This window comes from Tachysurus fulvidraco, chromosome 24 (genome assembly GCF_022655615.1).
Source record: "Tachysurus fulvidraco isolate hzauxx_2018 chromosome 24, HZAU_PFXX_2.0, whole genome shotgun sequence".
NCBI lineage: Eukaryota > Metazoa > Chordata > Actinopteri > Siluriformes > Bagridae > Tachysurus > Tachysurus fulvidraco.
In genome coordinates, this window is record NC_062541.1 from 13841662 (window position 1) to 13868048 (window position 26387).

The 26387-nt window shown below is 40.3% G+C and overlaps 2 protein-coding genes across 5 annotated transcripts; one reads left to right on the top strand and one right to left on the bottom strand.

The window, feature by feature from the left end:
• Positions 1–1040: 1040 nt before the first annotated feature.
• Positions 1041–19411, top strand: epn2 (epsin 2). 4 transcript variants are annotated; one of them, XM_027148435.2, is made up of 10 exons: positions 1041–1369; positions 4944–4989; positions 7075–7938; positions 12644–12756; positions 14507–14602; positions 14909–15047; positions 15991–16158; positions 16271–16357; positions 16512–16712; positions 16925–19411. In XM_027148435.2, the coding sequence occupies exons 3-10, from the start codon at positions 7344–7346 to the stop codon at positions 17275–17277; spliced, it is 1752 nt and encodes a 583-aa protein (XP_027004236.2). In that variant the 5' UTR covers positions 1041–1369; positions 4944–4989; positions 7075–7343; the 3' UTR covers positions 17278–19411. The 4 variants fall into 4 exon arrangements, with proteins under 4 accessions (XP_027004236.2, XP_027004235.2, XP_047663799.1 ...); XM_027148434.2 differs by lacking the exon at positions 4944–4989; XM_047807843.1 differs by lacking the exons at positions 1041–1369; positions 4944–4989 and adding an exon at positions 5688–5705.
• Positions 19412–19960: 549 nt separating this feature from the next.
• b9d1 (B9 protein domain 1) lies at positions 19961–26146 on the bottom strand. Its single transcript, XM_027148439.2, has 7 exons — positions 25947–26146; positions 25793–25861; positions 25505–25616; positions 21248–21344; positions 20941–21003; positions 20340–20407; positions 19961–20256 (listed from the first exon to the last, which is right to left on the bottom strand). Exons 1-7 carry the CDS (start codon positions 26007–26009, stop codon positions 20129–20131), a joined length of 600 nt encoding a protein of 199 aa, XP_027004240.1. The 5' UTR covers positions 26010–26146; the 3' UTR covers positions 19961–20128.
• Positions 26147–26387: the final 241 nt, after the last annotated feature.

Genomic DNA, 26387 nt, shown 5'->3' on the forward strand with positions numbered 1-26387 from the left:
GGGCCTCTTATGCATGGTTTAGACTTCTAAGTTCCAGTGAAGGGGAATTGTAATGCTAAAGCATGCAAGGCATTCTGACATATGCACTATTTTGTATTTAATTACCACCATTCGTATATCTTAATTATTTTTCTTGTTTTTATATTTGCTGTAGTTTGCCTGAGCTTCATTTCAAGCATTTCATTGTACTTTCACTGACATCGGTATATAAGACAAATAAACATGAAACATGAAACAGCTATATACTTTCAACTTTGTGGCATTAGTCTGGGAAAGAACCACATGTATATGTGACGGTCATGTGTCCACAAACCTTTGGTCATGTAGCATATGAAATCTGAAAATGTGGTGTTTTAGCAAGCGTATTAGAGTAGAAATAATAGAATGAATCTGAAAGAATTTTATGTGTTTATGAAATAGAAACCGGAAGAAGAAGTATAGAAGAAGCCTTTTATTATCATCACATACACATTAACAGCACAGTGAAATTCTTTCTTCGCATAGCACTCAGGGCTCAGGGTCAGCCATGATACAGCACCACATGGAGTAGTGGGGGTTAGGGGCCTTGCTCAAGGGCCCGACAGTGGCAAGGCTTTAAACCTAATCTTCCAATAAACAACCCACTTGAGCCACCACAATACTTTACACTAATATAAAAGCATTTTTGTATAGATTGTATAAAAAGATGTAGCATGAGCAAAGTGGGATATAATATGGGAGTATTTTCAGATGTAAAACAATCCAACGTGGGTGTTTACTGTATCAACACAACTGCACTGTGTGGAACAGTTACTCTCGTTAGATGGCAGCACTTTCCAGCAGCCTGATGAGGGAAAATCTGCGACATCATCATATGAGTTTATTTAAAGTTTACTTATAAATAAACTTAAGCAGCTGCCTCGATTACCGAATTGTGTAACTATAAACGGATACAAACTGAGTATTCAATAACCTATCGTACAGAGAATATATGATTTAAGTGGAATATTGAGTAACCGAGTCGGTTTTGGTCACACCCTTTACTGCTTGGCATTCTCTGGAAGCCGAGCTATTAGTGGCTCCGCCATATTGGATGGACTGAGTAGGTCTCTCTCTCTCTCTCTCTCTATCTCACTCACTCACTCACTCTCTCACACATTGCTAATATACAGAGCTTTACTACTAGCTAAGCTAAACCACACGGCGACGTGTAGCCTCCTGCCTGCTCTCCACATAAACACTAACAGACACTTTCCTAAACTTCAGTACACATTTAACAAGCACTTTTAACTTCTACATTTCTTTACCCCCACTGTTATATATGCCGGGTATTATTATTATTATTCCCGGGAGAATACTGAACACTGAGCCAACATCACCGGATGACTTGGTAAGTTGTTTTCTGTTTTTCTAGCTGGTTTTCTCTCTCTCTCTCTCTCTCTCTCTCTCTCTCTCTCTATCTCTCTCTCTCTCTGTATGTGTGTGTAATCTTGATTCCCAGATTTGGTGATATCTCCACAAAGCACCATTCAGCCTTCAGCATTAGAGATCAAATTAACAATTTAGCAAACTAATTATCTAACTATTTAAGTTGTTGGGTGAAATCAGGCAGCTTGCAGCTTTACTATTTGGCGATTTAGCTGTTAGAAACACCTTTAAGACAAACCAGTTGTCCAAGATTAGCTTTATAGGGCTAACGATGTTAGCCAACTAACTACTACAATAGCCAGTTATTATATCTTTATCATTTTTACTGACGACCTCATTACTAATAATTCTCCTGACATTTGAAGCCTGGTCGCCAAGTTATAAACTCGTCATATCACAAAATGTATAAAAAAAATCTAGATATATGTTTTATTCGAACGTTAGCAACAAGCTAACAGGATGAGAACTTTTCTTGTATTATCTCTTGCTAGCTCCCCTAACTGGCTGCCCTTCTAGCTAACTGGCTACATGTTTACCGTACTTAATGGGAAGTCAACGTTTAATATCATTTCAGCATGTCTAAAGATGCAAAGTGAAAGTCGTGAGTTTTAGTTCTGTTTCTGTGCCATGTTTACACCCCCCCATGTTAAATATCAGCTTAGTGTTAAGATTGTTGCCCGGTAAGCAAGAAAGCTAGCTAGCTAACGGCTAACTAATTAGCGTGCTAATATCCTAGCTAGCAAGCTGCCTTTGTATAATGGTGTTAATCGCTTAGTTACAACATATAACTGTTATCTAGAAAATGCGACCTCGTTTGAAAGTCCAAACTAGTATTATTCGATCATTTTTCTTATTTGTATTATTTTCGCCTTATGGGCTTGTATGTTAAAGCCAGTCGGCTAATATTAGCAACAAGCTTATCTCAGTTTAACGTTGGGTGTTTATTAGAACAGCCTGTTTTGTTGATCTGATTTAGTTCATCACTGTCTGTAATTTTAGAGAACTTGTTTGTGCTTGATATGAGTACACAGATAAACCTAAACGAAACTATATAATCGTCCAGAATGGTCATGTTTAGTTCTTGCAGGTGAATAAGTCACAGCGCGGGTGGTCCTTTATGCTTAGACTGGATTAAATAAATAGCACAGACTTGTACTTTGTAGGAGAAATGCTGTTATTCGGTGGCTTGTTTGCTCTGGGACACACCCGTGTATCTCCCTGTGTGTATGAGGGCTGTTACGGTATGATAACCTGCGTTTTAAATATCGCGGTATTTCAGTTTTAATCACCACTGAAATACGCGCACAGGTCACAAGTATTACAAATGGGTTCCTTGTGTTTTTGGTCTTACATTGAAATCTGTATTTGAGTAACATTTTTTCAGTAAACCTTTCACAACAGCCCAGCCCTATCAGGATGGGTTTTCCTTTATTACAGGAGCTCCTCTGTGACTTTTATTCACCCCTTTACAGATTGGATATTTTGGTGTTTTTCTCCATCGTCAACAGACACACGTCCCAAGATTTTCTATGCGGGTCTCAGCTCATGTAAAAAACAAAACAAAACAATGTTTTACTGCTGATATTTGCCGTGTCTAATCACGAATCCTGCGTTATCGTTGACTTTTTGCCAGATACGAAACACTTCCCAAATCCCAAAACCGCTTCTCGCACGCTTATGAATTATGAATTGGGTTTTCAAAATGTTGATGGAACCTCGGTTTGTGCCAGACCGATATAAAAGCCAGTGTTCTTTCTCGATCTCGATTTCTGTGCCTCTTCAGCTGCTCGGGCACCGTGTTGTGGAGCGCAAAGTCCTGAGTTACTAGAAAATACAAACCAGCTAACAGCTCACTCCTCATGCGGTGAATTTATTGTTGTACAGTTGCAAGAAAAAATAATTTGAAATCTCAGTTTAAGAAATGAATCTGGTCTGAATAGGGCTGTTGTTAATGTTTATCACCTTGAGGTTATAGGCAGAAAGAGTGAATAACAAGAATGTGCGGTGTTGCTTAGTAAAAAGTACTTTATTTATTCATGGATGCCATTTTGTTCTGTGCATTTATGCCAAGTTTTTTTTTCCTTACGTACTTTATTACTGTCATGTACGATGAAGTTGGGGTGGCAGCAGGAACATATTAGTTGTATAGTATAGTGTTATTTATGTCTGTACTTTTGAGAGTCACAAACAGCTGGAACCAAATTCCTTGTATGTGTCAACACACTTGGCCAATAAACCTGATTCTGATATTTCTGTACGTTCCCTGCAATAGTAAGATTTTGGCATCCTGAAGGTGGCTCCTAGAGTTGTATTAGGTTTTAAGAAAAAGGGGAAAAAATGTTCATAAATAGCAACACATTTTAATGCCTGTTTTGAACATCAGCTTGAAGGTGAACATCTGAACAAACACCATGGCTAATGGTGACACTAACAATCTTAATGTTGTGATTAGTTCCTGTTAGACGTGTTTGTGTCTCACGGTATCATCCTCATTTAACATAACATGGGGGAGTAAACAGTAAGACAAACCATGCAGTTTCCGAACCTGTTATGTACGTTGGACTTGTATAGTCGTGCTCTGAATGAGTAAGTGGTGTCGGACAGTAAGATGCACCATGAAGAGGTTCTGCTCACAAATGGCAACCAGCTGTTAAAACATCTGCCCTAGGTGCAGTTAAGTTTACACTAAAGTGATATAACTGAGTTAGAAAGAACGGCAACGTGCACTGAAACACACACGCACACACCCAGTTGTCTCTCCTTGACGCTTATGTTTTCTCTCTTTCTTAGGCTGCATTGTTGTGGTTTAGACTGCATTCTGGATTTGCAGGCACACCCACTACTAATATCACTGCTTAGGCAAATGCCTCATGCACTGAGATTGCCATTAACGTTCCCCACTGCTAAATTGCCGTTCAGATGTTTTTCAGACAAAATCCTCATTTTGTTCTCGTATCCTTCCGCTGCTTTTTTGTAACGCAGCCACGAAGACGTGTTGGCACTTGTCGTAGACATTTTTTTTTGTTCATCAAGGCTGGATTGCATCACGGCTCTTTGTCCTTAATTCCTGTGTTGTATTTTCTCATGCATGTCCATTTTAACATTCAGATATGTTATAAGCACTCCCTCTGACTGGTCCAGGCTCTATTGTGTATTTGTATAGAGCTGCATTTTCTCTTGTCTGACATTACAGTCGAGGACAAGAAGTAGCCTTAGTTACTTTGATCTGTTTAACGCAGTGTGACTGATGATCTCTAGACTCAGAATTAGAATTTAGAATGACATTTTCTGCAGTGTTTGCTTGTTTTTGCTTTCCATTCTGTCAGGATTTCCAACCCAAAATAGTCAGTTTCAAGTGAAACCTTTAACAGCTTTGCGATCTGTGAGCTAGATAGAAACAGGTGTCATTTTAGTTCCGGGTTCTCTGAATGACAGCTCGATTATTTTTTGTTCTCTTTCCCTTTTTCTTCACTCACTCCTTCCCCGGATGGAACATGCTGAATTTTATCTCTTAAACTCCTGTGTAATATCGACAGGCAGTGTTTGACTGACCCATGCCCTGAAATTGGAAACCGATCTTAGGTGAGTCCCTGTCAGAATTTAATTTCATGTACATTACTTTCACTCCTTGCCCTGGGCTACATAATAAGCTTATTGTAGCTAAAGTGTTTAATCAGTAACAGCTAGGCTGGAACTAGGACTGTGTGATATGGATAAAAATAGCAGGTCGCAGTTGTGCTGCTACACATCGAGATTGCGATATGCTTCTCAGTATGGGAAACGGTGAAGCCCAGACACTTCAAGGTTAAACTTTGTCCTCTGTGATTTACATTTTTATTTTTTTTATTTTTTTGCCTGGTAAAAATTTATCTGCTTATGCAACGACTTCGTTTTGTATGTACAGCAGGCTTCTGTAATATTTATCAAACAAAACACATTTTGAGGATACAGTTAACCATGGTATCTCACTATCATTGTGGAACATCCTTGATTCATTTAATTTGAGCAAGTATGTGAAATTAATACCGAGTCGTTTTTTGCTTTACTCATAATTTTTAGCAGTTCTTGTGATGTGATATATACTACACCAGCTCTGTGGACTTCAACTGGTTGTCTGTAATCCTGAAATTAATCTTAACTATCCTTCTGTCTTTGAGTATGAAGTGTATAATAACAATTATTCCACACAATACCCATACGACAATTTGTCTTTGATTTAAAGAATTTGTTTTACAAGCCTAGATTACCAGATCTACTTTGCTTCTATGAAATCAGAGATTTACCAGCAGCCATTAAAGGTAACCATTATGACTCAGCGCTTACGTCTTTCCGTTCAGTTAGTTTAAGATAGATTATTAAATTATGTCTAGCTGTCATGTCTTATTGATCTCATTGTCCTCCGAGAAAAGGTTTTGTCATCTCTGAGGCTAGTCGGCGTTGCAGGAGAGTCGAGGAAGCCGACGCACATCTTCGCTCCTTTGCCTCCCTGAATTTGTTCTGCCTGGTGCTTGGCTTCATTTCAGCACCAGCTACTGAGCTGCCTAGTTATTGGCAAGGCTAAGACCTGCGCCGTTCTTTAGTATGGAAGAAGCCACTGTGCGTCTTACACCCTCACACAAACTGTGCCTGTGTGCTCGCTTCCTGAGCCCCCGGTCAGAGCGAGGGCTTCTGCATCAGTCACCCCTCGCTTCATCCTGTGTGCTTTGACTGAATCAGTGATTAAAGCAGCAGATGTTTCATTAGGGCCTGTCTTTATTCATGTATATGCAGACTCAGGGATGTCAGGAGGGAGGTGGGTGGAGGGAATCGATGCCAAGCTTGAGCTGTATGGATGCTTGGCACAAGTCACATTTTTACTGATTTTTCGTGAATTTACAAGACGCAGGGTTCAACTCGAGGTTCTTAGATGAACTCACTGTTGTCAGTAGGCAACGATCGATCGAATAGTGTTAATGTAAGCGTTAGTTAGCAGATCGATCAGGAAAATGAGTTTTAAATAGTTTAAAGCATGTGCATCGAGAAACACACGTAAACATAAATTACTATGTTATGTTGCTGTACTGTAGAAATATAATATCTGTATTTCAAGAAAGCTTTAGTGGACAGTCCTGCTGGCTGTTTGTTTCTTTCTGAAATGGAAAGAACGGTGTGATGCAATTAGTTTTGGGAAATGAGACATTTCCTCACATGCTAAAAGTGTCGTATTACGGTAAGATGTGTAACATGAACCGCATTAATCCACTCTGTCTTTTAGTCTCAGTAGCATGGCCTGTGTGTGTGTGTGTGTGTGTGTGTGTTTGGGTTATATTTCACTACCTGGATAAGAGCCTACTACACGTTCTGTTTCGAAAGTGCACAGCTGTGACCTATTTCTCCTTATCCGACATAGGGTAATTTTTAAAAGTGAGGAAATTCTGGCGTTGTCAGGAAATGTGCTTGCTAGACTTGGCCGCATGCGCTTTCTTAAAACAAAGGGCATGACTAAGATTTTTTGACCTTAGATTAGATTTTATGCATTATAATTAAAGGTCAAGTGTGCAGAAGCATCTGAGAAAAATCCTAATACATTTCTGCTCAGTTCAGCTGTGGAGGTTAATTTGTTTGTACTGTATGTTTATAACCGAGGTTTGTTTAGACTGTACTTACCTTCTCGGTTTTGTGTTCCAGGTAATGGAGGAATTCGACATGCTCACTCCCTGCTCTGTGTGGAAATGGTTTTAGCAGGCACCGACTAACACAGAGAATTGCTGACGTGAATTTGGACTAGTTAAAACCTTTCAGAAATCTGACCCCGACTCTGAGAACTTGCAGAAGAGAAGAAACTTTCTGGTTGTGTGTGTGGTGTGTTTTTTTTTTTTTTTTTTTTTTTTTTTTTCTTTTCTTTTTTTTAAATCCTCAGACCATATCACAAGGATATTAACACATAAAACCGCACCATGCCGAGCTCAACCATCCGGAGGCAGATGAAAAATGTGGTCAATAACTATTCAGAGGCAGAGAAAAAGGTCAGAGAGGCGACCTCCAACGACCCATGGGGGCCCTCCAGCTCGCTCATGTCCGAGATCTCTGACCTCACGTACAACGTGGTGGCCTTTTCCGAGATTATGAGCATGATCTGGAAGAGGCTGAACGATCACGGCAAGAACTGGCGGCACGTGTACAAAGCGCTGACGCTGCTGGACTACCTGATCAAAACCGGTTCGGAACGTGTGGCCCTGCAGTGCAAAGAGAACATCTTTGCCATACAGACCCTTAAAGACTTCCAGTATGTCGACCGTGACGGCAAAGACCAGGGCATCAACGTGAGGGAGAAGTCCAAGCAACTGGTGGTTCTGCTGAAGGACGACGATCGGCTGAAGGGTGAGCGCTCACAGGCCCTTAAGACCAAAGAGCGCATGGCCCAAGTAGCCACCAGCGTCGGCAGCAGCCACCAGATAGGCTTTGGTCGTGGCTCCAGCCAGCCGAACCTCTCCACCAGCTACTCGGAGGAGTACGGCAGATCTGAGGGCTCACCGGCGTCGTATCATGGATGTAAGTTTATTTGACGATGACAGTTGCTAAATTTCATTGTGTGCTGTTTTATTATGGCATCATTTGTTTTTATGGTGATCACCGAAACGGGGGTTATAAGTGATTTTTTAATGTCCCTGTAAAATGCCTTAAAATAGTGGTATTCGATGTGTTGACCAAATTTCCACTGAAACAGGAAGTCGGAGTGGGACATCATCGAGTGGCTCTTCACTCTTTTCCATTAGCCAGTAGATAAGATGCAGAATGATATCAAAATGGTTGATAATTATGAATTTTCCCTTTTTGAGCAGATTGACTTAGAGATATATTTAAGACTTGTATATACACATACATATATAAGTCACAAACTTTCATTTTGAGTTCAAGGGGAATTTAATAGTGCCATAATTATTATGCAATGACTTATCACTGAATATCGTAGGAGCGTAATAGTGTCTAGAGATGATTTTATCACCAAAGTTTATGCTATAATATATTTCAGTCACATGGTTCATGATATATAAAGCTTCAGCACTAGGAACATTTTAGAGTTTATTAAGTTATTCTGAAATTTCCTAGCTCTGCTGTCATGTTCCTCTCAGTCCATATCGATTTGAAGCGAAACGGCTTAATGTCTGATGTAAGATTTATCGTTCTAGCTGTTTTTGGAAGCAGTTCATTGCAGAGGCCGTGCAGCTGGACCGTCCTTGCTCATGATTTACTGTCCTTGTCTGCTTCAAGGATCCCTGAATCCTCCTATGCACAATTTGAAAACTAGCACTTCTGCTTTTGGCCATTATCTGTCATTTCGCTAGATTTGCTTCTGTTCTCTGAGTGTTTTGAACCGTGGCATGCCTTGCATTTTACTCTCCATTTGCCTCATGCTGGTTACAGGAAGCCAACATTCCCAAATTCCCCAAGGTCTAGTGCACTGCTCTGTGATCCTGTACAGAGGGGAAGGAGGAGGATTTCTCTCTCTCTCTCTCTCTCTCTCTCTCTCTCTCTCTCTCTCTCTCTCTCTCTCTTCCACAAACACGTACCACTAAATCGTTTTAACTTAACATACGGATGTCAGACATAGAAGAGTATACCGATGGTGATGGTGTGTATCAGGACTGAGCGTTGACTTGTAAATACCAACACACTCTATATTGCTCGGTTCTTATTGTTGTTGGGTGTTTTCTTTTTTTCTTTTCTTTTTTTTTGTTTGTGTTTGCGCATTTATCATTTTGACTGATGCGGTTTTCTCAATTGTGGCATATTAAACTGAAGAACAAGCAGCTGAGTCATTAAAACAAAGACGGGGGAGGGGGGGATAAACGTCTACAAGAAAAGCAGGACTGTTAACAGCGGAATGGTTTGCATTCCAGCAGAAATTTCCGGGAATTGTCCTTCCAGAATTTTTGTGAATAGGCTTTCTGTTAAGTGTAAGCCACACTTCAACAGGTTGCTTTCGATGAGGAGGTTTTGGTGCACAAATATGGGAAAAAACAGGCAGCTGGAGATAATTCAAGGTTTCAACTAACGGCTGTGAAATAATGTAACGTTGTAATAGTAGATTAGATGAATTATCGAAGATAAGAGCTAGTTTGATTAGAGTCTGGAGTGTTGGTGCGCTTCTAGTTTGCTGATATTGACCATTGCATGTCATCTGGCATGCAATGTGGTCCAATGTTTCCTGTGTTGTGAGATGAGCAGTTGATGTAACCAAACCCACGGTTATAGAAAGTCAGGAGATTAGATTTAGCTGTTATTTTTATTGGCTTGGTTTCTATCTCACGTCGTTGCCTAAGTTTAAATCACTACACAGGTTTTCTGCCTGGTGGAACCACTGATGGAAATGTCTAGAACAATTTCCATTTGTCACGTCGTTTGACTTCCAGGCAAGACCTAAAAATAATATATCAAAACATGTGGTTTTCTCTCTGTGCCTCATTCCATTTAGTTTAGTGTAAGTGCAGAGCTCATTTCAATATGAATCAGTGTACTGTCATGTTAATCGTACTGATTCATATCAGAGCCCACGAACATGACCCAGGAACAGCTCCACCTCTTTCTCCTCCCCCTCCAACACCGGAAAGCACCATTTTTACTAAATGAGAGCGTGTGCGTTGGCAGAGCACTTTGGTGTGTTGGTGGGTTCCACACTCCCACCATCACAACGTGCCAGCTTTTATGCTAAGGCTCGCTTTATTCCGAGCAGACTTCTGGCTCCTACGGAAAAGTAGCTCCCAGAGACCGAGGCGTCCGAACAGCCTGCTTGCCTCCACTGTGATTAATTAGTGTACAGAAACCAGTGATGGGTCCGATAACATCCTCCTACGGTGATGAACAAGACTCAGGGCTTTCCGAGGTACATTTCAGTCAGCGAAGCAGTATAATGAGCCCTCATGTGAGTTCAGACATTGAAGGAGATCTTTATTGATCCTCTTCTGCTTATAGAGGTGCCAGGCTGCTCAGCTGATTGCGTGTGCTGTGAGTCATATTTGCATCCTTCCACATTAAGACCGGCACAGGAACAAGCTTATGATGTAATACGTGATGTCGCAGCGATCCACACCCACGCTTCTTCATTAACGTCACCGCTACCCCAGCTCCACTTAACACCTTTTCTCATCCATACCCACCATCCTGTAACCATAAAAAGGAGAAAATGTCCACAGTCTCATCACACCACAGTCCTGCTTTGACAATAGAAATTTGTATCACAAATTTTGAGAATAAAGACATATAGAATGAATTGCAGTTTTGATCAATATTTTTCAGAACAAAATGTATGAAAGTTGCAAAAACAAATTGTGATCTTTTCATCTTTCTGAACCAAAAGCTCATCCAGGCCAATTTTCTGGTTCCTGAATACGTAATTAGGATAAAATATCAAGACAATACTCGCTTACATCCATCCATCCATCCATCCATCCATCCATCCATCCAATCAGTAGCCTAACTTAAAGCTAAACTCAACAGACCTCATTTATTACATACTTGATTTTAAAAGCTGATTCCATTTCACCTTCCTTTTAAAGGTCTGTGAGTGACTGATGTGCTGCACTGCACATACACCCCATATGGATTGTACTTTTCTGATTGAAAGACCTCCCCGGATCCTAGACATGTGCAGCACTTCTCATGGGAAGCGCAGCCAGTTAGAAATGAACCGTACAGTCAGAGGGGCCGATATTTCACCTTCTCTCATTTTAATTCTCCGTCCCACAAAGCGTTTATCAGAAGCCGAGAAAACAGAAAGGACGACGTATTGAATTTGAACAGCCTAAAATGAGGAAATAATAAAACTGCAGTAAAAATCCAGATCGGGTGATCGATCGGGATTATTAGCGAGTAAATGGATCAGGAGGACTGATGGTCGGTCGGAGGCTTTATGGATTGGAGACTTGCATCCTATCGATCACTGCCACTTTACAGTCAGACAGCTCCGAATAATGAGAGCACTTTAAAAGGTTGGAGCCATACCCACAAATATTTACCTCTGTTCTGCATTGCCCTGATCTGGTGCTATTAATAATCCCAGTCATTTCTATTGCCTTAGGGGCAAAATCACTGGCATAAGACCACAGGTCTGTGAGCACACCTCGGCCAGACCTAGTTCTCTCATTTGTTATAATCCTGTTTATCCAAAACCTCATCTTGGTAGAAGGGAAGTTCTACTCTGACTAACACACAGCCCTCAGTCTACAGACTCCATCCGTGGATTAGTTTAAATGATTAAATTATCCAGGCGTGTCATCCTTATGCTTTATCTCTCTTCCTACTGGGTGAGTTAGACAATCTCCTGTGCACAGCTTGCTTCACCCCAGAGATTGAGTTGGATTCAGCTCTGAGCTCTGGCTTGGTCATTCAAAAAACACTGATCTTTTGGTTAAGGGATTTTTTTTTTTTATTTGGCTGTATGCTTTAGGTCATTGATGTGCTGAAAATTCCTATTTATCTTCAGCTGACTAGCTGACACCTGAACATTCTGTGTTTAAATTCAACATGGAATTTTTTATGGTGTTTGTAGCTATTCATGATTCCGTCTACCTCGGGGGGGAAAAAAACTGTGACGCAGCCAGCACCATGCTGACTATGGTGATATTTTGGTGATTTGATGATTTTTTATTTTTTAGCACCAAACATACCTTTTTAAAATGGTGGATTTATTATAAATTTTGTCTTATACATGTATTATACATACTGTACAGTCTGGTCTTTATTTGAGCTTGATGCTTTTTGCGAGAAGAGGCTTTCATCTAGCCTTCCTTTATCTACCGCGTTCTTAGTGACGTCACTGTGAAGCTGCTAATTAATTTTATTTTATACACTACTCCTCATATAAAACTTTCAATAAGTGAGATCTTAACAATTTATTTGTGGGCTGTCGGTTGTTTGAAAACTATTTGGCGTTAATCAGAATCTTCTTATCGATGTGGGCTGCATGCTCATTACTTTCGAACATTCGATCGAATGTAATTGTTTAATTGAATGTAATTGTTTAAATGTAATTCAAACATAAAGGGGCTTGCACATGTACACAACCAGGCTACTGTAAAAAATAACAAAAAAAAAAACCCGCACCATTTTTTTTCTTAACACAATTTGTATACATTAAAAATTCAGGTTGGAAAAAAAGTTCTGATATGATTTATGTTGGCTTCATTTTTGGTGGCGTTTTCACACGGCGTGTAGAATTTTGAAATCTATTGTATGTCTTTTCTTTCCTTTCTTTCAGCCACATCCCCCAATGCGTCATCAGAGCTAGAGCAGGCTCGACCGCAGACGAGCGGAGAGGAGGAGTTACAGCTGCAGCTTGCACTGGCCATGAGCAGAGAGGCGGCAGAACAGGTGAGGCATATAGTCACTATCACTTACCTCACTACACCTACACTGCTGCAATCCTCACATAGTTCTCATTATTTTGATTTCCATTCCGTCTAATAACACTCGTCACTCCAGTGCTCTTTATAAACAAAAGGTTTACTGCTGGGTGTCTCCAGGTCGGTCCGAATTTCATCTCACACTATTACAGAACAGGAATGTCTTAATAATAGTAGTATATTTTAGGCTTGTGTTCTCAGTCAGGTGTAAATATGTATTTAAGTCTGTTTGACACGTAATAGCTTGTCACTGGATTATAGAGTGACGTGCACAAGTCAGATGCACGTGTTACACTGAGGCCAAGGGAACGTAAGCACTCTGGAATTAGATTTGATACAGAGAAATGAAAATTGAACCAAAAAACGGTGGCAAGCGGTAGTTAAAGCCCGTAGAGAGCGCACAGCATACTATAACAGTGTTTTTTTTTTTTTTAAATTTATTATTTATTTTATTTATTTATCACCCGTAAATCTGATTGCATTCTGATGTAGTGGAGCTGAGTCGAGGCTGCTACAAAGCACTGACACTCAAGAATCCTCCAAATGCTTCATAAACACCATTCAACAACACCGTGGCATAAAACAGACACAACGTGTGGTACTTGTAGTTTTACACCAAAGAGCAATGGTCAAGTCGCTTCACTGCGGTATACATTTAAGTTCGTTAGACTGCCTTAAATGCTTACGGTACTGTTTCGAATGAGCGAGAGAGCGACGTGACCCGACCTCCTCCTCGTGCAAGCTTTCACTCTCCACTGATTACAGATTATACAGAAATGCCGAGCCGTGGACTCGAGCCAGCCCAGAGATATTGTTCAGATAGAGTACAAATTAGAGTGGAAGCAGAGCAACCGCAAGCATAATCGCTGTTCCAAATTCCAAGTTATGAAAGTGATAAAGTGGGTCCAATAGATTGGATGGGAAGTGTTGTGTTTCCTTTCACCCTCTAAGCACTGCGAGGTTTGTCCGTAGTTAGCGCTCTAAGGGCATTGTACAGGAAGTGTGTCTACGCTTGGACATCTGGGATGAATTTCCACATGAAAATATGAGACAGGCCCCGCTGGTGGCTCAAGCTGAGGAGGGGCTCCTCGGAGCAGGATGTGTGCTGTAGGAGGTTCCTGCTGTCGGGACAATGTTTTACTCCGAACCTCAGCCTTTGCCTGGCAGTACACACTCCTGGCCCTTTCCCCTGCAAACTCTGCTTTAGCACATCCTACCCATCTCCTTTCAATGCGTCTCATCTCAGACAATTTACTCTTATGAATTATGAATGCCCTTGTGTTTTTCTTCCATTTAAGACTTCCTCATACTAAGTGATTCAAGCGGTCACGTGGATAAACTGGCTCCTCTCATGCATTTCCCCCATTTTCATCTAGGAATAGAAATGGCAGCTGCATGGGCCACGAATTTCACCTCCAAAATGTTATATATATATTTTTTTAACCAAAAACTTTTTCTTTTTTTGCCTGTCTTCTGTTACCCCTCAGGCCTTTATTTGTTTCCTCATACTGTAGTTCAGATGGGGGTTGGGGTGGTTGGCTGGGTGTGCCCCATCATCTGACTGTCAGCCTCAAGTACAAATGAAAATGAGTCATGTATTATTCAGGAGTGCTTGTCATGTTTTGGTGCATTACAAAACCGAACAAATTTCCGAAGTGCTCTGGACATGTACTGTATATAACGCAACGCATAATGTCATGTGTCGTGTGCGTGTTTAGGAGGAGAGGATGCGCCGTGGGGACGACTTGCGGCTCCAGATGGCTCTGGAGGAGAGCCGTAAAGACACTTCGAAAGTGCCCAAAAAGAAAAAAGAGGTAGGTGCAGTTCCTGGATTCACTGAGAGGTCGATGATTCATCACCCTTAATGCATTTCCCTCCATCATTTCCTGATATCATACTGTCTCCAGTACTCTTTCTGACAGTAGGTTTAGTGCAACTATAAACGCTTTTCGCCAATCATTTCAATTAATGCTTTTCTATCCTCCTGTGTTTCTTTTTTTGCGGACTTGCTCAATGTCCTGTGAGTATCTATACAGAAAGCCTAGAAGTATAAACGTTTAAGCTTCTTTATAGTAGCAGAACACAGATGTAAGGTCTAACTCTGCATATGTGTGCGTCAGCCTCAGTCGTCCTTGATGGATCTGATGGATGCGGTCTCTGGAGGTCCAGTTGACCCTTGGGGGACAGGAGGAGGAGGAGCAGCAGCAGCAGCAGCATCAGCCCCGTCCTCTGACCCCTGGCAAAGCTACAGTAAACCTGGTGTGTATAAATGAGTACACACACTCGCACAAGTTTGGTTATTTATTTATTTATTTATTTATTTATTTATTTATTTATTTATTTATTTATTTATTTATTTATTTATTTATTTATAAAATCATGTTGACCAGATGGTCTCTCTCCAGGTTCACTGAGCTCTAGGCTATTAGTTTCTCTCTATATCTCACTATATTTTTTGCCTTAACTGTTTGTCCCCCACACACTGTTTCTCTCACTGCCTCTGTTATGTGCACTGTCTCACTGTAACTGAGGTGGTGTCTGAGAAATGCAGCCAGGCTTGTAGTAGTACATTCCTGTTTGCTCTAAACAAAGGGGCCCAGTATGCAGATTTGCAGGTGGAGCACCCAATGTGCTCGTCAACAGATCCGTTTCCTCTGCGTTCCATCTGAGCTGCCTTACACAGCGAATACATCTTTATACATTATAGATCGAACACACATTTGTGTCTGAAAACAACGAAGGAAAACGAGTCATAGTGAATTGGATGATTATACATTCTGCATTTACGTTTGTATAAGTTTTGTAATTCCACCAGAAGAGACATCATAGTGGATATTATGAACCATATAGACAAACAGGGGGACACCGTAAGTGTACAAACATTTAATGGGTCATTAGCTGTAATTCAGTTTTCTGAAACACTAAACAAATTGCATGCAAAAGCTTTAGTACATCCAGCCTGTTAAAACTGATTTGGCTAAAGTTTCAACAGCTAAGCGTTTATTTTGCTCAAGGCTGCTAAACTTGCTTGCATGTTAGCAACACGCCCCAAAGCTCTCCCGTCCCTGTATGCCGTTGTCCCTGGATGTAGTACCACATCCACATTGGTGTGTATAACCAATGCGGCGTTCCTGTCCTTTTGTCCCATCCTGTAGGTTGCATGACATGAATTGTGTAGCTGAGAGTGTATCTGTGTGTACAGGTAGTGCCACTAAGCCAGCAGCTCCTGTGGATCCCTGGGGTCTGCCAGCTTCTGCAGTGTCTGTCTCTCCTGTGAAGAACAGTGACCCCTGGGGGTCAAGTTCTGCTCCAGCAGTGGCTGATCCGTGGGGCTCAGGGCCTGCCGCTCGTCCCAAAGCCCCTGGCCCAGGTACACACACACTTTCACACATAAGTCGTTGCATATGTTGAGCGGTGTGGTGAGGGTATCGAAGGTTCTTACTCTTGCCTCAAAGAATATGATGTCCTTTATTTCCAAACAGGCTCCTTTGATCTTTTCTCAACATCAAATGGTACCTCTACGGATGACCTAGAGGATTTTGACAGTCTTCGCTCTTCCATGATGTCAGGTATTTGTCTCATCACTTTATTCTGGAAACATTTTCTCTTGTTGCTCCTGTCTTTTGAGCCTCGTAATCTAGACTTCCTTCTATGCAGTTTTTAGATGGTGGAGTTCTTTTCAGTGACCTTGTTCTGACTTAAGATGAATGGATGCATTTACAGGTGGTGGTAAAGGAAATTCAGCCTTGTCAGCACAGACCAGCATGTCTGTCAGCCCTGACTTGTTTGACCTGCAGCCAAGTGCCACAACCAGAAAAACCCCCGAGTCATTCCTGGGTCCTAATGCAGCCCTGGTAAACTTGGACTCTCTGATCACCAAGCCTGCTCAACCAGCTCCTGTTTCGAATCCTTTTCTTGCTGGAGGTATGTTTTAGTCAGAGCTACTGCACTTACCAAGTGTTGTGTGGTAAGGATTTATGACTGTTTATGCTACTGAAGACTTTGGATGCATTTGACTCTTGACTCTCTCTCTCTCTCTCTCTCTCTCTCTCTCTCTCTCTCTCTCTCTCTCTCTCTCTCTCTCTCTCTCTCTCTCTCTCTCTCTCTCTCTCTCTCTGTGTAATGCCTTCTCTTAGGAGCCGCCCCTGCCCCTCCACCTCAGGTCAATCCGTTCCAGGTGAACCAACCGCAACCACCCACTCTCAACCAAATGAGAGTAAGCCCCATGATGGGCCTCTCAGCCCAGGGATATGGCAACCTGGCACAGAGAAGCAACGAACCCATGCCCTTGTCCTCTCTGCCCCCTGCTGGTGTTGTGGGCATGGGTCCTATTGGTGGCATGACACCTATTGCTCCCATGGGCCAAATGATGCCAAGCATGGGCATGCCAGTCTCCATGTCAGTGCCGCAGCCACTCAGGAGCGATGTTCTGCCGCCTGCAGGCACCACAACCCAGGCTACTGGTCCCACTAATCCTTTCCTGTTGTGAGGAACAATATAGGCTCTCATCGCCTTTCTCCGTCTCCCAGCTCCTTCCCTATAGTATGGACAGCATACTGTTGTGTTCCCCAAACCAATGTGCTATTTTGAGACTTTCTGGAGTAGCAGTGGTGTTTACAGTTTTTACATTGGCAGGCGATGCCGTCTTCGGCGGTAGGTACCATAGAGTGATTGGTATTTTATTTTTCTAAATTTACTCGAATGGACTGCCAGCGATTGATTACTGTGTCTCTAGGTGTGACTTTCTCACCACTCTTAGCCTACGGTCGCTTTCTGAAAGACAGCCTTGTGTTCAAAAGGCTTTCTGATTTTTAAAAATTACTTTGAATTGCTCATTTTCTTAAACAGAGGCTTAAACTCTGATTTCTCTTGTTTAATTTTCTAATTTTTAGTATTTTTGAAGCTGTATAATTGCAAAAAGCTAACCCGTTTTAATCAAAACAGCCACAAATGTTCTACCCGGTGCATATACACTGTGTGTATTTTACAGTAGGTTATGAGTAGACACATTTTAGACGACACTATCAGTTTACATGGTAATAATTTTGATGTTCTGAGCAGGGATTTTGCACACGCTCTTTTTGTTTTTGTTCTTGTTTTGACTGTTGTCTCACCGTTAGTCCTTAGCTCAACACTGATCAACCGTTGTGTTTTTTTTTTGTGTGTGTGTGGGGGAAAATGCTTAGGACGTGCAAAATTTGATCCACACCATCGACCTGTTTGAGCGGTTTTGAACCTGATGAGTTGAAAGATGACTTTCATACTGAAATGGAGGGGATTTTTAATGCGTGATGTGGAATCGGCTACCATATCATACCCTCGCTCGACTTTTCTGAATATATCCACCATTTTTAGAGCTTATTAACTGCTAATACAGGCTGTTTCAGTTCATTTACGGTTATGTATCTTCACACAGCTTCTCCCCCGTCTTTGTGACCGAGCTAATCAACGAGCAAATCGATACTAAAGATTAGTATTCAGTCAGCTAGCTTTTCAACCACGCTGAAAGGTTTAAACTAGCGTCCAGTGAACTTGTTGCTTGGCGCGTAACGGTGGTAATGTTTATTTAATGATCAGCAGAACAAAGGGAATCGGGAAGTTTATTTAGTTCGTGTTTTCTTCACGTCCGACTACGTCTACCGCTCACGGTATAACTAATCACTTTTACCCAGTGCAGAATTTTTATATAGCGTGTTTTAAATAGTTAAATATTTATCAGCGCTTTCCATTACAGCAAGTCCACAGCGTGTATGGAAAACCACCGTAAACACATTACGTATGGTATCTTTGGTTGGTGGGGGATTTCTTGACTAGGCCTGTGTGTGTGTGTATTTGTGTGCAGCACACATGTATGCATATTTTTTTCCTTTACTCTGTTTTTTTTTTTTTTTTTTAGCAATGGTGTTAAAATACATCAGTTGATTACCATTAAAGCATTATTATGTAGCAATAGGATATTCTTAAAGATGAGAATCCTTTTGTTCATATCAGAATTTAATTTTAATAAACGGTTCATTCACAAACAGGATTTTTAACACAACTTTGATTCCTGCTTTTATATGAATATTATTTCTCCCAAGGTCAAACATCCACTACATGTTCTTGCATGCTCCAGTTGAACTTGTTAATGAATTTGTAAGTCTAAGGATTTACAAATCTTTCCAGAATGACTTATTTTTTTTGTTCCTCCCCTATATCATGAGTGAAAGATTGCAATTTCTTTATCTACCCATATGTAGTTACCAAAGTCGTAGCGCTTTTGCTGTATTACAGAGTGGATGGTGTAGTTTTATAACACAAACACCCTTGTAAATTGTTTTTATTTTAATTACTTTTGGCCCATGTGTCAGTGTTCTGGATTCGAGTTGTCGTCTAGCAGATGTAGAAATGTGCCGTTTTTAACTGTCCTCTTTATTCGCGACTTCTTCCGGACATCCTGTGGTAGTACCGCCCCGATCGCAGGTGTGTTCTTACTCACAAACTCCACATCCATCCTCAGGCAATCGGGGGAAGACGGATTTAAACCGTACACTTCGTTCTCACAGTCGGTGCGGGTGCTGATCCTGTGATATTAGACTTCTTGCTGACGAGCATCAGATTAAATTACACAATTGTTTGTGGGGGGGAAAAAAAAGAATCCTGTTTTGTTATGCAAACTATCGTCGTGCTATGGCTTTTACTGATAGAATATCGATCTCACTTCGTCCTGTCTCATTTTTCCTGTTACTTCATACATCGTTATGCATCTATTGTGGCCGACTAACCTCATGAACGTGCATAAACACCTTTACTTTCTCATGTTACGTCTGTATATTTACCAAACTGTCTCATGTTACTGGGAGCAGGCTGCTTTTTATGAATGTGCTCAACCTGTTGGCATTATAACTGTATAATATAATTTATCATTTGTTCTATTGTAACATATTGTTCTGTATCTTATTTCTGTGTAATGCTTTTGTAGGAAAGTCACATGAAATTTTAAAATGCCACCTAAATCGCAGCAAGTGATAAAGGACCTGTAGCTGCATTGATAAAAAAAAAATAAACTGTATCACTGACATCGGATTTGAGTTGTGTGCTGAGATGTGTGATGGATTCTGCTGAAAATAGTTCACTCCGTTGGAGTCGTGTGTCCAGAAAAGTGAAATCCAAACAAAATAACAAAAAAAAAAAAGGCTTGAGAAGTTTATTACAAATATATAAATGTGTATGTATGAATGTCATGGTTGTGTAGGTTAAATAAATGTGATGCTTATTAAGTCATAAAAACTGTCCGATGATTAAAAACGTGATGTCTGTAGATTTCTGAAACGACGAACAGTTTAACAGCTGTGGCGTCGTCAGGTTCCTGTCAGGCGAGTGGCGGGTGTCGGCTCTGTGGGCGTGACGTCATATCCCAGCTTCTTCATGTCCTTGGTAACGATGTTAAACTGGATGGTGACGAAGCCTTGAGAGCGCACCCTGGTTACTGCAAATACAAAAATCCAGCATCGCTCAAATGTTTCCTTACTGTGTATTTGATTTTCTTTGGTATGTTAGAACTTGTCTTACCTTCTCTTCCCTCTCCCTGAGCCACGACCTTAGGATCCGTGAACTCAGGACGCCTTCCCGTCAACCAGCTACGGACCAGAAAGTACATTTTATTCGATGCAGAGATTTGTTCAGATCGATTATTGCTTTATAGTAAAATCCTGTTACTGCATGCCCTTAATATTACAGTTAAGTCTTCTATATTTATTAGTAGGGTTAAAAGTTTTGAACAGGAAGATGTGTTCAGGGTCAGAATGTCTCGTGCACAGGCTCCTACATTGCATTCCTTTCTAGTTTAATACAAACTTCTTTCGAATGACATCAGAATAATGAGTGAAAAAAACTAGAATCTTAGAAACGTTCACATAATTTTCAGTTTGTCGTCATCTGCGTAACGTTAGTGGTGGTGTGAACGTTCAGCAGAAGGGAGAATCTCAACATCTTAATAACATGGTCCATGTTGCAAATTTGCTTAAAATTAAACACGCATGAACATTTTAAAAACTTTTTTTCAAAATCATAAACACAACCACCTTAGATTCTGTTCTGCTCTCAGACCTCACTACAAAATTTGCAATGAAAACTCAACAGAATATATCTGAAGAACCTTTTAGTCTACTACCTTGTGAATCTCTGCAGCCTCGACGTGGACTCGGGAACAAACATTGGGATTGTCCTTGTGTGTCTGCAACGATTCATCATAAAGAGACGCTGGTAAATCTGGGATGTGATTTTGCTAATGAATGTCACGTACATATATGTGCTGGATCTTAACATAATTAATAAAAACAACACAAAAACACATCTGAGATGTTGATCGTAAGAAAGGTTCATTTTGTACAACATGGTGTTGGTGTCAATATTTGTGCAACGATCACAAATATTATGTCTTCCTAATCTAAAAAAACAAAACAAAAACAGACGCTTACGTTCCAGGGGTAAAAGGGACGTGCACAGCTCCGTAACCCCGGACCACGTCGTTTCCGAATGTATCTGGTCCATATACGCTCACCACGACCTGAGGCCCTGGTGAAAATTTAGAGCAAAAAAACACACACACTTTAATCCTGAGCTGTACTGTATTAAGAGGAAGGCTTAATAAATAGGGCAAATATTAGAAACCTGTTTAATTGTTATCATTATGATCATTATAAATAGATTTCCCAAATCGGTCCTCAGGGATGTGAAGACGTCTTAAACCACATGGCTTTCATTGGCTGTACTTATAATGACATTATACACACACCACACGCCCAAACACAGTATGTAGTGCCAGTATGACGTACAGCTTGGGGTGAATAGAGTATGTGGACAGAGCTATCTTGAGGTCTGTCCTCTGGTTTAATGCAGGAAACTTTTCATAAATGTAATCAATTAAAAAAAAAAACATTTCTCCAGCATTTTTCTATACATAGTGTACAGAAAACCTTGTCGTCTGCCAAACACCATTTTGGGTGTGTAGTAGTATTTAATAATTCTTTTTTATTATATAAAACATTCATTTTGCTTCCGGTTTGATTATATCTATCACACTGAAACCATTATAGCCTGTTTGCCTACACTAACAGCTCAATATTTGAAGTAGGGCTGGTTTTACCACTTTAAAACATCTGGAGACATCTAACTATCACTTTCACTCTTCTGAGATTATTATATAAATGGACCTGAGGCAAAGTAACTGAACACTGAAATGAAGCGAAGTGTCTGAGAACAGAAGCGTTATATGTGTTCAGTCATATTTATACTCCACATAACACAATGTCATTTTAGTCCTGGGCTCAAATAAGCACAGCAGCCAGATGTTGTGCCTTGTTTGGTATATCATCTTATGGTTTCTTCTAGATCTTTCGAATAGTATTTTTCTAAGTACCAATTAAATGTGACGATATCAATATCACTTGGTGAATGCAGTAGTGTGTGTGTGTGTGTGTGTGTGTGTGTGTGTGTGTGTGTGTGTGCTGCACTTTGCTGTCTCAATGCTGCCACCTTGTGCTACTTTTCACAGTTTCAGGCTCACTTTAAACACAACCCAAGGCCTATTTTTGAGCCTCTTGCTTGAAAACAACATGCTCAATTTAAAATGACTTGATCTTGAAGAACTCTGGTACTTTCATTCATTTTCTACTTCTCGGGTCACGGGGAGCCTGTGCCTATCTCAGGTGTCATCAGGCATCAAGGCAGGATACACCCTGGACGGAGTGCCAACCCATCACAGGGCACACACACACTCTCATTCACTCACAAACTATAGACAATTCTCCAGAGATGCCAATCAACCTACCATGCATGTCTTTGGACCGGGGGAGGAAACTGGAGTACCCGGAGGAAACCCCCGAGGCACGGGGAGAACATTCAAACTCCACACACACAAGGCGGAGGCGGGAATCGAACCCCCAACCCTGGAGGTGTGAGGCGGACGTGCTAACCACTAAGCCACCGTGCCCCCACTCTGGTACTTAATAAGGATTATCAAAATAATAATGATAATTGGTGGTTGAAATAAAGTGGGTTTTTTTCTGCTCGGTGTTTATCATTATACTGTTGGAATCCGGTTGTGTTTGTATTGTGTTATGGCAGATTGCTTGTGTCTGTTTTGTCGCATGCGCGTCGTTTGTGCTTGCGTTTCTTTGCTGCCTGTTCATTTAGCCGCTTGGTGTTGGAATTATGCTTTGTTTAGGTGTTAATGGTGTTTGTAGTCTTATAGCTGAGTTTCTTTCAGTACTTGTGTGTGCATGTGTAGATACAGCATTCAGGCTTTGTATGCTTTGAAAGGATTTATCATTTTTGTCCTGGCTAAAAGTGGAAGGGGTTAAATGTCATGCAAAGAAACATTTGTTACTCTATTCTTAGGCAGAGAACATCCTGAAGTTAAAACACCAGTTTCACTCCGAGAGGGTTACATCTCTGGGTCTTACACTTAATTGACAAATGTAAGGTTATGGAACGGAAGTAAAAACATCTTTCATTTGAAAATTTCTGCCAGTGGACTGGAACGTCAGTGTAAGAATCAAATGTCAAATGATTCAAAATTGTATCACCTTACAGGAATCAAATTCATTTTATGTTGAACAGTTTAAATTCACTATATTAAAAATCCTGACCCCACAGTGGATACACAACACCATAAGTCAGTACACGTTTTATTACTGAGATTCAAATCTAATTTTTCCAAAACTTTCTATCTCCAACTTTATTACTGACTAAATCCTCCTTGGCATGTAGAACACTAGTGTTGCAGATGTTCTGCCATTCTTCAGAGATCCTTCTTTTCAGCCCACCTTTGCTGGAAGCGTTGTGTTGCTCTAGCTTTCTTTAAAAAATATGCCAAGTGCAGGACTGGTGTAGTCAGGTGACATACTTGTCCAGGTCAGTTTTCATTTTTTCTATTCTTTAGAATCATTTGGCATCAATGTCCAAGCTTGAATATTGCTCTTCTGCCAAGCTTCTGGACACAGGGAGTTATCGTCTCAGCCAGTATTTGGGTATATCTACAGTTTTCATTCTGAGCTGGTACAGTAACTCTGATTCCACCGATAACCCCGATCCCGAACCAAAGCACTTACTGAAGCTGTCTGTTTTTCAGCACAAGCAGCTCATTCTAAACCTCCAGATTACTACTAGAACTGATTTGACTGATTTTTAGTTTGTCACTGATGTGTATCGTTTATCATCTCACAAACAGATTTAATCCAAGTTCAATTCCTCTGGCAATTCTTTTCCATGTGTAGCTATGATGCAGACGTGCATCAAACACAGACCATAGGTCCAAACTGTAGAACTTTCTGGTGTTCACAGGTCATTTTAGAGCCATGTTCAGTCAGGTGTACTCAGTTTTGTTTCAGTGATCACAGGCTTTCTAATTTGTGTGTCAGTGTTTGCCTTCTTTTGAACCAATGTTGTGTCAGTCAGCTGTATGGTCTGGTCTTTATCAGCAATCAGGTCTGTGCTGAGATCGGAATTTGCGATGACCCATTATTTCCTCAGGAGCTCTCAGTTGCACTATTATAAACTGTTGTAGAAAGGACATTATTTACATTTACATTATTTACTGTCCAGTGTCACCCAAATGAGGATGAGGTTCACTTCTGAGTTTTTCATTAGGGATAGGGATAGATATATAGTATTTTAAATGTTAAGTTAATCTTTTTAAAATCAATTAATAAAACTTCAATTGTATATATTCACTTACTTATTTTTATTCTTATTTTTTCTTCTCATTGTCATATAACACACACACACACACACACACACACACACACACACACACACACACACACACACACACACTGTATGTATTTCCTTTTCTCTCTCTTCTGTTTCCATACTTCTGTAAAGCTGCTTTGAGACAATGGGAAATTGTTAAAAGCGCTATACAAATAAATTGAATTGAATCACAGGTTTATTCACTACTGTTGCATTGAGTTTCCACTTTGGAGCCTGAATTTTCAATATAGTCTCTGTAAAAGTCTCTGTAAAAGTCTCTGTTTTGTTTTTGATTGTTCGTACAAATAGATTCTCTACTGGTCAACTTCAAAATAATGCAAAGAAACTGTGAGAGGTGATACAATTGTGAATCATTTGACATTTGTTGATTATTTTTTCTATATATCACTTCTGGCAATAATTCCAGCTGTGAGGCAAATCACAGGTTTAATTAACAGCTAATTCACAGGGGCTTATTTGGCAGATGTTCCACATAATCTAAGCCTAATAGCAAATTTGTAAAGTTGTTAAGTTTAAAAAATAAAAATGCATAAATGTTGATATGGTGAATCTTTGTGTACAATATTTTATATTTCTGGAAGGTGCCAGTGATCGCAATAGTCAGTAAGTTTTCCACCAAGTGGGAAAAGAGTCTTCAGTAAACAACACTTTGCACTTTCTGGTTTCTGAAAAGCAGAATAAGCTGCCGTGTTTTGTTGGTAAAGAACACAACAGTTTTTTAGCTGTTTTTAACACAAGCGAAAATAGAAGCCGACTCGTATTGCAGACGTTCTATGACGTTAAAATGACGTTCTATGACGTCTATGACGTTCTATGACGTCTATGACGGAAAGCAAGTGACTTTGTGGTGGAAACACCATCACACCAACTCATTGTTGATTATTTTCCTATAACAGGATCTCCTACACACATCGAGGTGACCGGGTGTAAGAAGTGTGTGAGGTGTGTCGTGGTAGACATACAGCCAAAGGGGTTGGTGCTTTTGAAAGTAATATCCAGAGGAAAGTTCCACACCAGGATCTGAGATGAATCTCTTCCTTTCGATGTTATTTGAGAAATCCCCTCTTCTAGTCCCTGCAGATAGGAACAAAAAAACAAAACAAAACACAAAAACACTAAATTGTGTAGATAGTAAAAAATAAAAAAAGAGTAAAATATCCTAAATGAAGCACATGGAGATTAATGAATGGGATAAATGATGCTAATGACAGCTTAGATTTATTTTATTACTATTATTAAAGTTTACTTACTGCTGTTGGAGCCCAGTCTTGTCCATATACAAAACAATACTTGCAATATAAGTCATCATATTCTGGGAACTAGAGAAGATAAAAGTAAACAAACAGAAGCGTTTTACAGTGTTGTATAAAAGCGAACACTTAAATCCTAACATCACAAACTCACACTGGCTGTTTCGATTTGTCCATTAACCAGGAGAAGAAAAACTGACGGGTTATTTGAGGTCATGTTTACGGCAGTAATAATAAAACACAAAACATTACAATTAGACACGATTGTGTGTGTGAGATAGCAGTAAAGGGAAAACACTCAAATGGCTGCTGGTTGGTTGCTAACATCGGTTCCAGCACCAAGGACGCTTTGACTACGGCTCCCTGTAAGGGACAAATCTAAAAGAAATGGCGATTTGTTAAATTTGGGTTTCCACCAGGTGGCTGTAGAAGAACATTACAAAAAAAAAAAAAATCTTTATTATTATTATTATTATTATTATTATTATTATTATTATTATTATTATTATTATTATTATTATTATTATTAGTAGTAGTAGTAGTAGTAGTAGTAGTAGTATTTCCTTTTTCCTTTTTTATTTTTTTAGGAGGACTA

Bases quoted from the DNA above. Each gene is read 5' to 3' on its own strand.
- epn2 (XM_027148435.2), top strand. From the start codon at position 7,344: ATGCCGAGCTCAACCATCCGGAGGCAGATGAAAAATGTGGTCAATAAC. The intron at 16,358-16,511 runs GTATTTGTCTCA...ATGCATTTACAG, and splicing joins TCGCTCTTCCATGATGTCAG to GTGGTGGTAAAGGAAATTCA. The intron at 16,713-16,924 runs GTATGTTTTAGT...GCCTTCTCTTAG, and splicing joins GAATCCTTTTCTTGCTGGAG to GAGCCGCCCCTGCCCCTCCA.
- b9d1 (XM_027148439.2), bottom strand. From the start codon at position 26,009: ATGACCTCAAATAACCCGTCAGTTTTTCTTCTCCTGGTTAATGGACAA. The intron at 20,408-20,940 runs GTAGTAGACTAA...TCTGGTCCGTAG, and splicing joins AGGCTGCAGAGATTCACAAG to CTGGTTGACGGGAAGGCGTC. The intron at 20,257-20,339 runs GTAAGACAAGTT...TTGTATTTGCAG, and splicing joins TCAGGGAGAGGGAAGAGAAG to TAACCAGGGTGCGCTCTCAA.